The 15,659-nt window shown below is 33.5% G+C and overlaps 1 protein-coding gene across 1 annotated transcript in view; it reads left to right on the top strand.

Moving 5' to 3' along the window:
* The window catches only part of LOC141523742 (cysteine-rich secretory protein 3-like), a 54,334-nt gene extending 42,429 nt beyond the window's left edge, over positions 1–11,905 (top strand). Inside the window, exons 7-8 of the mRNA XM_074237171.1 lie at positions 10,408–10,496; positions 11,187–11,905. Coding sequence (XP_074093272.1) covers positions 10,408–10,496; positions 11,187–11,314 — 217 coding nt within the window. The 3' untranslated portion in view covers positions 11,315–11,905. The remainder of the gene's footprint in view (positions 1–10,407; positions 10,497–11,186) is intronic.
* Positions 11,906–15,659: the final 3,754 nt, after the last annotated feature.

Below are 15,659 nucleotides of genomic sequence, written 5' to 3'. Positions count from 1 at the left end.
ATATTACTTTTGTTTCACACCATTCTTTTCCTCACCCTGTTTATTCTCTCTCTCTCTCTCTCTCTCTCTCTCTCTCTCTCTCTCTCTCTCTCTCTCTCTCTCTCTCTCTCCTTTTATTTTATTTTGTCTCTCCTCATTTTTTTTTTGCTTCTGACTATCCCCAAACCCAGTCTGTCTTCCTTTCAATCACTCAATTTTTCTCTTATCCTCTTCCCTTCTAATTTGCATGTAAGGTAAGATAGATTTCTATACCCAATTCCCTTTTTCAGCCATCTCTGATGAGAGTAAGGTTTACTTATTCACCCTCACTCCCCTCAGGTTACCCCTTCATTGCAAAAGCTTTTTCTTGCTTCTTTTATAGAAGACAATTACTCCATTCTACCTTTGCCATTCTCCCAGCATAGTACTCTCAGCCCTTAAGTATACATACTTTCATACATACATACATATATACATATACACAGAGACACACACATATACATATATATTACAAGATTTTAATTTTTATGATTTTTCTCCCTCACTCAATTCCCTCTCCTTTCTGTTGGCAGAAAGCACTCTCATATAAGTACCATATTTATAACCTTGCTAAACATAGATTGATATTAAACATGTTGAGAGAAGAATAAGATCCAAACAGATTAAAGAAAAAATTAGAGGGAAAAATAACATAATACATAAAACAACTTCTATTTTGCTAATTTTTATTGATATTTTATTTTTCTTTATTCATGTTATGAAAATTTTTTCAACATTCATCCATATGCATATGCACATAAATAAATAAATGTATATATATATATATATATATATATATATATATATATTAAGTTGGAAAATATCCTTCCACCCTCCCTTCCCATCCTCCTCCCCTCAGTGGGGAAAGACAATTTTTTAAAAATTGAAGATAATAAGTTATGGTTTTTATTCAAACTCCAAAGTTCCTTCTATGGGTATGGATGGTATTTTCTAACACAAGTCCATTAAAATTGTTTTTCATTATTGTATTGCTGGAATGAACAAGTCCATCATGATTGATCATCATCCCTTGTTGTTAAAGTGTATAATGTTCTTCTGGTTCTGCTCATTTCACTCATCATCCATTCTTGCAAGTCTTTCCAGGCCTGTCTAAAATTCCATTCCTCATGATTTCTTATACAACAGTAGTTTTCCATTATATACAGATGCCACAAATTGTTTATCCATTATCCAATTGATCAGCATCACCTCAATTTCCAATTCTTTGCCACTAAAAATGTTCAGCTATGAATATTTTTTACATGTGGGATTTCTACCCTTTTTCATGATCTCTTCAGGATACAGATCCAGTAGTGGTATTGCTGGATCAAAGAGTATGCACATTTTCATTGTCCTCTGAGCATAATTCCAAATTGCTCTCCAGAAGGACTGGATCAGTTCACAGCTCTACCGACAATGCATTAGAGTCCCAGTTTTCCCACATCCCCTCCAACATTGATTGTATTCCTTTCTGGTATTAATGATCAATCATAAAGGTGTGAGGTGTTACCTCAGAGATGTTTCCATTTGCATTTCTCTAATCAATAGTAATTTAGATCAATTTTTCATATGACTATAGATAGCTTTGATTTCTTTGTCTGAGAATTACCTTTCCATATCCTTTGACCCTTAATCAAGGAATGACTTTTTTTTATAAATTTGGCTCAGTTATCTATATATTTTATAATTGAGTCCCTTGTCAGAAACACTATTTGTAAAACCTGTTTCCCAATTTACTACATTCCTTTTAATCTTAGCTGCAGTGGTTTTGTTTGAACAACATCTTTGTAACTTAATATAATCAAAACTCAGTTCCTTTCAATGAATTTTTTTCATCAGTGATTTTTGTGCCCCTTTCGTATTTGACAGGTTTTGTTTTTTAAGACATTCATTGGATTTTTGTGTTTCATTTATTATTAAAGTGTTTTTTTCTTTAGCGTTATTTTGTGCCCCTTTATCAAATTGTTTACTTTTTTCAAGATTTCTAAGATAACTCTAATTTTTCTTTCCACTTTTTCCTCTACCTCTCATTTCATTGAGTTCTACTATGGGAATTGGGATCAAGTCATATTATTTTTAGAGGCTTCGAATGTAAAAGTTTTAACTTTGCTATCTAATTCTGAGTGTGTGTCTTCCTTTTCACAGTAGTAACTTTCTATGGTTAGAATTTTTTCTGTTTTCTCATTTTCCCCACTTTAACAGTGGAAAAACAAGTTATCTGGAAAATAGATCAAGAGAGATAAATTTTTTAATTAGTGTACTACCTGAAAATCATAATAAAAAAAACAAAAAAATAAAACCTAGATCATCTTTCAAGAAAAGATCAAGAAAAATCAGATAGTCTGGAACCAGAAGTAAAATACAAATGGCAAGAATCCACTAATGACCTCTTGAAAGAGATCTCCAAATGGAAACTCCCCAAAATGTTGTAACCAAATTCCCAAGCTTCTACCAACAGTGCATCAGTGTCCTACTTTTCCCACATCCACACCAAAGTCCAACATTTTCCTTTTTTGTAATATTAGCCAATAAAGTGTGAGGTGGTACTTCAGAAGTGTTTTAATTTACATTGATCTAATTAATAATGATTTAGAGCATTTTTCCATATAACTATAGGTAACTTAGATTTCTTTGTCTGAAAATTGAATGTTAATATCCTAGCAAACAATTTTGAGGAGGGAAAACAAAGGGAAAAATAACAGAATGGAAAAAAATAGGAAAAACGATGAAGGGAAAGAAATAGCAAATTAACTCTAATTTTTTTTTTGATGCAAGTTTCTCAGATACAGTTCCCGTTTCTCAATTATATGAATAACAGTCAAATTTATTTAAAAAAGAGTCACTCCCCAAATGATAAATGATCAAAAGATATGAACAATCAGTTTTCTGATGAAGTAATCAAAGTTATAGTTACATAAAAATGCTTATCACTACTGATTATGGAAATGAAAATTAACACAACTCTGAGATACCACCTCACCCTTATGAGATTAACTAATGGAACAGAAAAGGTCAAATTTTAGAGGACATATGGAAATAATTGAGACAATAATGCTCTGTTACTTGATTTATGAATTGATTCAACAATTATATAGAGAAATTTGGAACTATGCCCAAAAAGCTAGCAAACCATGCACACACTATGTCCCAGGAATCGCACTACTAGAACTGTTTTCCAAAAAGAGATTTAAAAAACAGCAAAAGAGAAAAGCACCTTTTTTAAAATATGTACAACAACTCTTTTCTGGTGTTAAAAATTGGAAATTGAGTCACAGTTGAGGAATGGCTGAATAATTTGTAGTCTATGTCTGTAATGGAATATTATTGTGTTATAACATAATGATCAGAAACCTCTCAGAAAAACATGGAAAGACATACATGAGTCAATGCAAAGTGGAATGAGTTAAACCAGAATAACGTTATACACAATAACAGCAACACTGTAAAAATAAGCTGGGAATTACTTAGCTATTCTGAGTAATACAATGATCTAAGATGGCTCTGAATAATTTAGGATGAAAATGTCATCCATCCCCAAAGAAGAAATTTATGGTGAATTAATACCTATAGAAGCATATTTTTTTAACTTGATTTAGGTTTGCTATTGATATAGTTAATTAAACCAACAGTTTTCCTAATATTGAACCAAATCCTACTTGGTCATAGTGTATTACCCTAGTGATAACTTGCTATAATCAAATTAGCTACTAATTTATTTAAGATTTTTACATCCATATCCATTAGGGAAATTGGTCCATAATTCTCTTTCTCTGTTTTCACTCTTCCTATTTTAGGTATCAGCACTATATTGGTGTCATAAAAAGAATTAGGCAGAGTTCCATCTTCACCTATTTTTTTCAAATAGTTTATATAGAATTTGAACCAATTTTTTCCTTGAATACTTGATAGACTTCATTTATGAATTCATCTGTTTCTGGAGATTTTTATTAGTGAGTTCATTAACAGTTTGTTGAATTTCTTTTTCTGAGATAGAGTTTTTAAATATTTAACTTCCTTTTTTTTAGGTTTTTGCAAGGCAAATGTGGTTAAGTGGCTTGCCCAAGGCCACACAGCTAGGTAATTATTAAATGTCTGAGACCGGATTTGAACCCAGGTACTCCTGACTCCAAGGCCGGTGCTTTATCCACTACACCACCTAGATGACCCAACTTCCTTTTCTTTTAAGCTGGATACTTATATTTTTTCAAATATATATATTCATTTTGCTTAGATTATCAAATTTATTGGCATATAATTGGGCAAAAGAGTCCTGAATTATTATTTTGATTTCCTCCTCATTGGTGATGAATTCATCTTTTTCATTTTTGATACAAGTAACTTAGGTTTCTTCTTTTTTTAATCAAATTAATCAAAGTTTTATCTATTTTATTGCTTTATTCATAAAAGAAATATTTGGTTTTATTTATTAATTGAATATTTTTATTACTTTAGATTTTATTAATTTCACCTTTAATTTTCAGAATCTCTAATTTAGCATTCAGTTGAGGATTTTAAATTTGTTCTTTCTCTAACTTTTTTAGTTGCATGCTCAGTTCATTAATCTACTCTTTCTCTATTTTATTTATGTAAGCATTTTGAGATATAAAGTTTCACTTAATAATTGCTTTGGCTGTAGCCCATAAGTTGTGTTATGCTGTCTCGTTTTCAATGTCTTGGATGAAATCATTTATTCTTTCAATGATTTGTTATTTGAACTATTCATTCTTTAAAATTAAATTATTTAGTTTCCAAATTGTTTTAGTTCTATGTCTCCATGGTCCTTTATTATATGTGATTTTTATTGCATCATTGTTTGAAAAGGATACATTCAATATTTCTTCCTTTCTGCATTTTATTATGAGGTTTTAATCCCCTAGTACATGGTCAATTTTTATGTAGATGTCATGGCATTCAATTTTCTCCAGATGTCCCTCATATCAAAGTTTTCCTACATTCTATTCACCTCCTAAAGTTCGTCCTTGTTTATTTTATGCTTAGATTTTTCTAATTCTGAGAGAGAGAAGTTGAGGTCTACCACCAGTAGAGTTTTGATCTCTATGTCTTGCTGTAACTTATTCATCTTCTGCATCTTTTGCAGAATTTGGATGCTATACCTTGGTGTATACATATTTAGTATTGAAATTACTTCATTGCCTATGGTAACTTTTAGGAGGATATAGTTTCTTTCCTTATCTTTTTTTGAGATATATTTTTGCAGCTGCTTTGTCTGAGATAAGGACTGCTTCCCTGCTTTTTTCATTTCACCTGGAGCATGATATATTTTGCTTCAGTCTTTTACTTTTAGTCTATAGGTATCTCTCTTCTACAAATACATTTCTTGTAAGTATCATTTTGTGGGCTTCTAGTTTTTAATCCACTCTGCTATCTGCTTCTGTTTTATAGGAGACTTCATCCCATTCACATTTGAAGTTATAATTACTAACATTTTATAGCCCTCCATGCTATCTCCCCTCCATTTGTATTCCCCCCCTTTTCACCTTATCACTATTTCCCAACATTTTGCTTCTGAATATCACCTCCTTCAGTGTGTTTACCTCCTTCTATCCAACTCTCTCCCTTTGATTTCTTTTTTCCCTCTTCTCCTTCTTCCTTTCTTTTGTCTATTGGTCCCTCCCTCTGTCCCTCTTCTTTCCCCTCTTAATATTTGAAAGATAGATAAGTTTTGAAACTTATTTAATCCCTCCTTGGGACAAAACTGATGAGAGTAAGATTCAGGTGGTTCTTACCTCCTCCCTTCTTCCCCTCTATTGAGAAAGGTCCTTTGCACCTCTCCATATAATGTAATTTATCCCATTCAATCTCCTTATTCCTCACATTTCTTTACTGCCTCCCCTTTTTAATGAGATATTTTAAAAATCATTCCATCAAATTCATGGACATAAGATGAATGTCCGTCCAGTCCTTCTGCCTGGGAGAAGCTTTATCCCAGATAGGGATGTAACCAGTTTTTGACAGGTTTTTTCCCTTTTACCCTGTATACCTTATCATTTGTTTCTTGAATCTACTGTTTTAAGACCAAATTTTCTGTTTGCTGTGGTCTTTTCAATCGGGAAAGACTGAAAGTCTCCTATTTCCTTAAATGTCCATCTTTTCTCCTGAATGAGAAGGCTCAGTTTTCTTGTATAGTGAATTCTTGGCTGTAATCCAAGCTCCCTTGATCTCTGGAATATCATATTCCAAGCCCTTTGATGCCTTAATGTCAAGGCAGTCAAGTTCTATGTAATTCTGACTGTGGCTTGTTGGTATTTGAATTGTTTCTTTCTGGCTGCTTGCAAGATTTTCTCCCTGCTTTGATGGTTCTGGAGTTTCCTTGGTGTTTTCATTTTGGAATGCCTTTAAGGACTGGATCAATGTATTCTTTCCATGACTATTTTGGCCTCTGGTTGCAGGATATCAGGACAGTTCTCCTTCAATTTATCCTAAACTATGGAGTCCAGAGTCCAGGAATTTTTTTGTTCTTCAAGGTTTTCAAGTACTCTTATGATTCTTAAATTGCCTCTTCTGGATCTATTTATCAGGTCAATTGCTTTGCCAATGAGGTATTTTACAATTGCTTCTACTTTTTTTTAAAATTTTGTTTAACAGAATCTTGGTGTCTCATGAAATCATTGCTTTCCAAAGACTGCAATCTTTTTTTAGAGAAGAATTTTCTTCATCTACTTTTTGCTTCTCCTTGGTTAATTGGTTAATTCTATTTTTGAAGGAGTTATCTTTTTTCCCACTTGCCCAATTGTGTTTTTGAGAGAACTATTTTCTTTTTGCAATTGTCCAATCATATTTGCAAAGAATTTGTTTTCTTGTTGTGGATGTTAATTTTCTCTTGTGTTTCTTTACCCAATTTTTTTTCATTTGATTTTTAAACTCCTCTCTGATCTTTTCTAATAAGCCTTTATGGGCTGGAGAACAATTCATTTTCTCTTCTGAAGCTCCATCCCATCTGTCCTGCATTTCTGAGCTAGTATTCTGTACTTCAAGATAACTTTCAATGTAAGATATTTTGGGGGACCTTTCTTCATTTTGGCCTCTTTCCCTAAAATCTTATGTTGGCAGAGGGGTTGGTTTGTAGACTTTGGTGTTGAGATTCCTAGAGGCCTTACTCACTGGGGGTTAGGCACTACAGAAGGTTACTCAGTGTGTCCACCACTAAGGAACCAGAAGCTTTCTCTGGATTGTCTGTGTTGGGGGTGACCCCCTCCCTAGACCTGGGGCTGGACCTCATAATCTGAACTGGGCCCTCAGGCTAGGAAAGCAAAAGTCTCTCTCTAGGTAATCAGTTGGGGAAGATCTGCTGCCCACACCCTTAAGGCAAGGTGTGAAAACATGGGACTGTTTCTGTGTTTGTTCTGGAGAAAGTTAGGCCCTCCCACAGGAGTTGAGCAGGGAATACAGGGACTGGTAGCCCAGTTTTCTAAACCAGCCCAGTTAGCCAGATAGATGTCTGGTCCCCCTGCCCTCTCCCTGCACTGGGCACATCCATGCTCCCCTCAAGACAGACTTTGCTGGAAGATGTTCCCCTTTTCTTCTGTGGGTTCTGTGTTTCCAAAATCTGTTAAGAGACTTGATTCATGTCAATTCAGAGTGAAATTCAGAAAAGCTTCAAACAGTGCCTGGCATCTTAGCAGAATCTTAGTTTAGATAATTTTGTTTCTCCCAGTTCTTATAATGTATGTTCATTTTTATTGCATTCTATGATGCTACTTATCTGTTGGCAGAAACATATGAAATCAGGCTATTAATGACTTCTCTGGAGATTCGCAAATATCCAGGAAGTTTAAGAAGATAGTTTTCCTCTATGTGCACCTTCATATTTTAAATATATAGATTCTAAAACTCTTTAGCATGAACAAAATAATAAACATGAGAGACAAGACAAGACTTCTCAATACAAGTTCAGTTCTTTTCCTACTATTCCAAACTTCCTATTTAGTCATATTTTGAAAGTACAGATATATGTGGAGACCACCACATGTTATAATTTGCTTAGGAATCAAAGTTTATCAGAATGCATTTTCTTTTTTACATGGTCACATCCTCCACCTTGTAGGAGTTTTTAAAAAGAGTAGCATAAAACATTCTTTGAAGCCAGCTTGAATTTATGCAAGAGTGGGCTTATGTGTTACTAAAATATTCTCTAGGAAATGTTTAAACTCACAGAATAGTCATTAAATGTTTGATGTTGACATCCATGGAAATCTGCAGTGTGATAACCTGTCAATCTCTGCTGAATTGTGTTCATTTTTTAATATTTTTATGTTTACTTTGGATAAAGTCATATAATGTATGCTCATATGAGAGAGCTGCTTAACTCAGATTGACAAAATAAGAAATCCAAAAAGGTAACAGCATATTGCAATAGGCTTAATTTATTAAAAGGAAATTAAATAAGATAAGTATAAACTATTATGCTTATGTGAAAAATTCAGCTTTATAATACAAAGATGGGTTAGACATGTTGACAGTAATTTGTCTAAAAAAGATCATGTGTTGGGTATGATTAGCTGACTTCAGGTTCAATGTGAATCATTGATACTAATGTGTCAGCCAAAAGAGTGAATACAATTATGGACTGCATTATTTTTGAGTTAGTTTTTTTTTTTTTTTGCAAAGAAATGGGTTTAAGTGACTTGTCCAAGGCCACACAATTAGGTAACTATTGTCTGAGGCCAGATTTTAACTCAAGTAATTCTGACTCCAGGGCCTGGGCTTTATCCACTGCACCACCTAGCTGCCCCTGGGCTGCATTTTTAAAAAAAGCCTAGTTTTCAAGAATGTTACATCACAGTAAACTATTAGTATACCCTAACATTATCACCATATTGGTGAAGACTATCAACATCACCTTCATGAATTATTGCAATAGCTTATTGTTTGACCTCTAAATCACTTCTTATACCAGTTATTCTATACTCAGCTATCAAAGTGATTTCACTAATGTGCACTCTCTAATAACATTCACTACTCAAGCATAAAATTCTATTTAGAATGCAAAGTCTTTCATAGCCACCTACCATCGCCATTTATTCCAATCTTCTTACACCTGGCACCCCACTTTACATACTCTACATTCCTAAAACACTAGCCTCCATTTTACTCAAAGAAGACAACTGATCTCCTGTTTGTAGGCATTTTCATTGACAGCTCCATTTTTCACTGGAAAGTTCTGCTCTATCATCCCTGTATCTGAGCTTCCCTGGCTCACTTCAAGTCTCAACTAAAATTCCACCTTCTGTAGGAAGTCTGTACTAATCACCCTTAATGCAATTTCCTTTCCTCAGTTGAACATTTCCATTTTATGCTACGTATATCTTGTTTGCACATAGTTGTGTGCAAGTTGTATCCCACTTTAGACTCCTTAAAAGCAGGTCTTGAGAGCAGGACTATCTTATCTTTCTTTCAATCTACAGTAATTATCATGGTGCTAAGCACATGGCAGTTCCTTAACAAATATTCATTGATGATGATTTGTTCAGTTTTATACAATAAAAGTTTAGGAAGGACAACCTGGAATCTAGTTCAAAGAAGATGACCAGGTTGGTAAAAATCTTTAAGTCCATGCCATGTGACAACTGTTTGATAGAATTGGAGTTGTCACTCTGAAGAGATTTTTGTCAACTAAATTAAAATATTTTATAGATTATGAGAAAGGGAAGAGACTTGTTCTAGTAGTCCCTGAATAGAAGTAGGACTAGGAAGAATAATTGACAAAAATTGTCTATTTAGAGACAGTGTCAGAAAAAAATAACAATTAGCACTTTTATCCCAAACTAAAAGGAGCTGCCTTGGAATATAGCAGTCGCCTTCTAAATGCAGAGTTTCAAGTGAAGACTTAATGACAAAAAAAAAAGACTTAATGACACCTTACTAGATATGGTATAGTGAGGATTTTTTTTCAGGTACAGTCAATGGCCCTCCCAAATATGAAATTAAATGAAAAATATATAGCTCAGGGACAGCTAGGTGACTCAATGGATAGAGCACAAGTCCTGGAGTCAGGAAGTCCTGAGTTCAAATGTGACCTCAGATACTTAATAATCACTTAGTTGTGTGACCTTAGGCAAGTCATTCTTAACCCCATTGCCTTAAATAAATAAATAAATGAAATTTTAAAAGAAACATATAGAGCTCATGACTGTTCAATAGACTTCCATTTTGTCCTCCAGAATTCTAATGGAAAGAATTTCCTGCACCCAAATCTGCTACTCAAACAGTCTCTGTAACTATGGGTTGCTGGTTATTTACAAAGGAATTTTGTCACTGCAATGAAAAGAGTCCCTTCATGACATTAGATGCTGCAGAGAAATACATCTCCAAATTATTTGAGAACAAGATAAAAAAATGACTTGTCTTATCTCTTCTTTGATATTCCAGTGGAAATATTGTGTCTAGACTAAATTCCCCTTATGAAATAGGAAGACCATGTGCCAAGTGCCCAAATTCCTGCAGCAACAACTTGTGCAGTAAGTATGAATGAATTAATTGGTTGTGAGAATTTAAAAATAATTTCAACTTTTATTTTGGAGGGGTAATTATCAATTGAAAATAATTAATTACAGTTGGGTCATTTGAACAGACAACTCCAACTGCTCTAAGTGATCTCATTATTTCAGTTCCATGTATGTACACTTGGATCATCAGATGGAAATGAAAAATAATAATGTTATACCATGTGAATCGAGACATAGTCACAATCAGTTTCTGAGAATATTGAAAAGCAAAATACAACAAAAACAGACTCTCAGCTAACATTTGCATACATGAGCATTACAGACAAGAAAATATCTGTAACTAAGTTATATGTCCAGTGAACATACTGCTTAGAAAAAAATCAAAATTCCCTGTTTCTCTAAGCAATAATATTGCCTAGAATTTTTCAAATTAAATATTAACTTCAATTAATGTATTAAAGTTAATATTTAATTTGAAAAAAATCTATATATACCCTCTGTAAAGGCATCCCTGCTACACGTTTATTCAAGAGAAATCTTGAGTTTATCATGGTTTGGACACTCTGTAGTCTACAATACCAAATTTTCTGTCAAATTTTTCCTTCCTAAATTAGGTATCTGTTATAGTATAGAATGATATTGGCATAACCAATACTGAGATGAATGATACTAAATATATTTCAACTTTTGTTTTAATTTCAGCCAATCCTTGTAAACACAAAAATCTAATTTCCAACTGTTCACAACTGTTGAAGAACTTTTCCTGCAACCATTCATTGTTGCAGTTAAATTGCAAGGCTACCTGTCTATGTCCTAATCAGATCATTTGAAATTTGCTTCCATCTCTGGAGATAATTGAAACAGAGTAACGCCATCAATGATTATTTAAACATAATAACATGCTTGCATTGAAGCCACAAGAAACTATTCTAATTAGTTTCAGATATCAACGTGTTATTTAATCCTAGGCATCAGCTTATTTTTACCAAATCATTTAGGGGTTTGCGCATATAAAAATTAGGTCTTAAACTGCTTCACTGAAAGTAAAAAAAAAGAATAAAACAATTAAAAAGTAATCATTGTTTCCTAGTTTTAAATTGCTAGTTCAGTTATATAAAAATTGTACAAACTACTATAACTTCTTTTTAATTTTTTTATAATAATGATTTTCTTTGCAAAAATCAATGGATTGAAATTGGGTTTGCAAATCTAAGTTCCTGAGATCATTGTCACTCTGATTCTGAGCTGATGACAAAACTGTTTTCAATGAGTAAAATAAAAAAAAAAAAAACAGTCTCTATGCAAGTAACTTCTCTCCAGGATGAAGAATTCATTCCAATGTGCACTTCTGTTTTGTCATTATGGACTTTTCTGTAACTTTACTAATTTAATTCACCTTTAGAATAAAGTATTTGCAATACTTTCTCTGAGTCTTAATTTGGTAATCAAATGATTCTTGGATATTATCTACAATGCTCACAAACCTTGACTACAGCTAACAATCTGGATCCACTTTATAATTTGCTTTATGAATTGTCCTTTCAGGAAGGCATCCATTTCTGAGCAAGCTTTTTCAATGATGAGAACTTATCTCAGACAGAAATGACTCTTTGCATTAATCTAAGGCAAATCTATAAAAAACAGAATCACTGCTCAGAGAAAACAGAATATTTCTCAGACCTAGTTGTTAATGTGCTCTTTTCTATATCATGACTCCAAAACAGTGAAGGACATAACAGGGGAACACAAAAGATCTCCGAGCAAAGCAGATGCGCTTTAATGAATTTTCATGGTTTTAATATTTTTGCATATTGCCTTATTTCATTAAGCTTTTATATTCATGTATGTGTATCTATAACCAAGAGCTGGAAGCCAGAAGTACTCAAAGAGCCTTGTCACCTAAAGATTTCTGAAGTTTTGAAACTTGAAGAGGACTGAAGAATGTTGGAGCCTTTTACATGGCAAAGGATTTATCTCCAAAGAAAGAGAGAAGCCTTATAGCAATGAGATATCAGATAGGAGTTGCATGTGTATGTTTGTATATGTGCATATATAGCCATATACAGATGTTTTTCATATATACACATATATGATAAAGAAATGCAACTATATGTGTATAATATATGCAATATATCGATATGTGCATTCATGGCACTTTTCTTTCTAGGGCCAAAAAAGAGTCAAAACTTACAAATTATTCAATGTAGTTAAGGCTGCAAATTTTAAAAAAGGGAAGTACTAATTATAGACATGGCATATAACTCTCAAGTGGAGCAAAAATATGAAAAGCTTGCCAATAGCTACCTCCCTTTTAGTTAGCATACTGAAGGATATATAAAGCACTATCCCATATCAGAATGATGAAAATTCCTAATAATCAAGTAGAACATATACATTTCCAATTAATCTCCCAAGGATTTTCACATTGTAACAAATTCAGATCAGGTTTCTTAACCTAGGCTCTACAGACTTAATTTTTAATATTTTGATACCTGTATTTCAATATGGTTTCCTTTGTGAAGTTACATATTTTATTTTATATTTTAAAAATAGTATTCTGGGTACCACTTCACACCTCTTAGCCTGGCCAATATGACCAGAAACGATACAGATCAGTGTTGGAAGGGATGTAGGAAATCTGGGACACTAATACATTGTTGGTGGAGCTGTAAACTCATCCAACCTTTCTGGGGAGCAATTTGGAATTATGTCCAAAAGGCAATTAAAATGTGCATACCCTTTGATCCAGCAATACCACTACTAGGTCTATAACATGAAGAGATGATGAAAAAGGGTAAAAATATCACTTGTACAAAAATATTCATAGCAGTTCTGTTTATGGTGACAAAGAAGTGGAAATTAAGTGAATGTCTTCCAATTGGGGAATGGCTTAATAATATGTATATGATAGAACACTACTGTTCTATCAGAAACCAGGAGGGATGGGAATTAAGGGAAGTCTAGAAGGATTTACATGAACTGATGCTGAGCGAGATGAGCAGAACCAGAACATTGTACACCCTAACGGCAACCTGGGGATGATGGTCTACCTTGCTCATTCCAATAGTGCAACAGTCAGGTATAATTTTGGGGTATTTGTGATGGAGAATGTCATCTGTTTCCAGAGAAAGAATTGTGGAGTTTGAACAAAGAATATTACCTTTAATTTTTAAAATGTTATCTTATTATGTAATTTTGCTATATCTCATAGGATTTATCTCTCATCACATTCATCTTAGATCAATGCATGTCATGGAAACAATGTAAAGACTAACAGACTGTCTTCTGTGGGGGTGGAGGAGGGAAGCAAGATTGGGGGAAAATTGTAAAATTCAAAATAAACAAAATCTTTATAATATGTAAAAACAATATTATTCTGGGAAGGTTGCACCATATTTGCCAAAAGTTTCCATGACAGAAAAGGGATAAGCACACTTGCCCTAGAAGTTCAACCTCTTAAGGTAATCAAAAAGGTGGCATGATGAGAACCTTGCCCTTTCTGGATGTTTGTGGTGACTGATGCTTTCTCATGCAATTGCTAGATATTATTTCACTAGCCATAATTTTTATAATCAATTAAATAATATCATTGTTATTAATCCAAAATTGTTGAAAGCATATTTTAGTTTCTCAACACTAGCTAATGAACTTCAAGAAAATATATCATTTTGAAACTTAAAACAAGATACATAAAGTGAAGTTTCTAGATTTGTATAATCGTTACTCTTAAGCCATTGAGTTGAATCAGCAAGTAATTGTAAGCAGTGCCCACGAGGGTCTAGATAATAGGAATTATACTAGATCAAGACAGATCTCATTGAAGTGAGAATTTTGTCCTTGGATTATCTCACCATGGTTTCTTTTACTCCTTTGATTTGTAATCCTAAATCAAACATGTCTTCTATTGGTTTAAGGTCAGTGTTGAAATGAAATGAAGTATTTTTATGACGTTCTGTAGTTAATAAAATGAGGTTTGCAAAGCCATCGCATATAAAGAATATTCAATAACATACTCTAGCATTTAACTTCTATCAACCTGATTCTCATCCTCACTATAGGGATGCTTATCTAGTCAACAGGGAAGACCATAAATGCTGTATCTCATGGAATAATTTTACTATAACCTATAAATTGTGGCTTTTATTTAAAGCTTTCTTATAAACCCTATGTATTATGCTCAAATCCTAAATTCCCTCCAAAAGAGAGTGGCATCATCCTCTGCATACTTAGGGTCTAGGCTCTGGGGCTTATTGACACTCCATTCTCAGAGCTCCACCCAGTCACCCCCAAGGTCAGTGAATATATTTTGCAAGTTAATAAGTTTTATCAGTCAGTTTTATTCTAGAGGTCACTCATAACAACTATAAAGCCATTTGGATGTGGTCTACCTAGGTGATAGGAGCTAATTTCTCCTAAGGCATGACTGTCACAGGTTATAGTAAGACATAGAGTTGGGGATAGTGCATAGACTAACCATGTCTCTCTTAATATCTGCTAAAATGTCTAGATTCTTTCTTCAAGTTATTTTTATCCAGTTCTAGAAATCTGGCAACTGGTGCACCATTGATATATCTGGCAGTTACATAAGTGGGATCATTTTTAGGCTTCCTGAAAAGATAACTACTCAAGGATGGAGTCAGTCTCTTTTCTTAGTGAGTCTTATCATTGTTAGTACACAACTGTGTTTCCTAGTGCACAGCAGCACCAACAGTGACCTGAACTCCATTTCACACTAGATTACATTTCATTAGTCATGGGATAATAAATATATCTATGTATGCTACTGTGTGATTACATAATAATATATGGTTTACAAAGCATTTTCAAATTCTTTTTGTAACTAAGCTTCTAAAATCAAACCTAAAAGGTAAGTTATACAGATACCACTATCTGTCACTACTTTATCTGTCATGTTCCTAAAGAAAATCTCCTTAAAATGTCTCATCTCCATCAGAATATTGGCTTCACTCCTGGCTCTATCATCCTCTGAGAGATGAGCCTTTTGTCTTATCTATTTGAAAACAAGATCATAATGTCAAATTCTATAGTCCTTTCACTATGCCCTAGAAGGGATCATTTTTCTCTCTGTCTTGCTAGTGCCCTTCCATGTATTGTCATTCCTTATTATAATGTAAGCTCCACCAGATTATTAAATTACCTGCATTATTCTAGTCA

This window comes from Macrotis lagotis, chromosome 5, assembly GCF_037893015.1.
Source record: "Macrotis lagotis isolate mMagLag1 chromosome 5, bilby.v1.9.chrom.fasta, whole genome shotgun sequence".
Lineage (NCBI taxonomy): Eukaryota > Metazoa > Chordata > Mammalia > Peramelemorphia > Peramelidae > Macrotis > Macrotis lagotis.
Note: the sequence above shows the minus strand (reverse complement) of the source record. Positions and strands in the feature narration are given on the sequence as shown.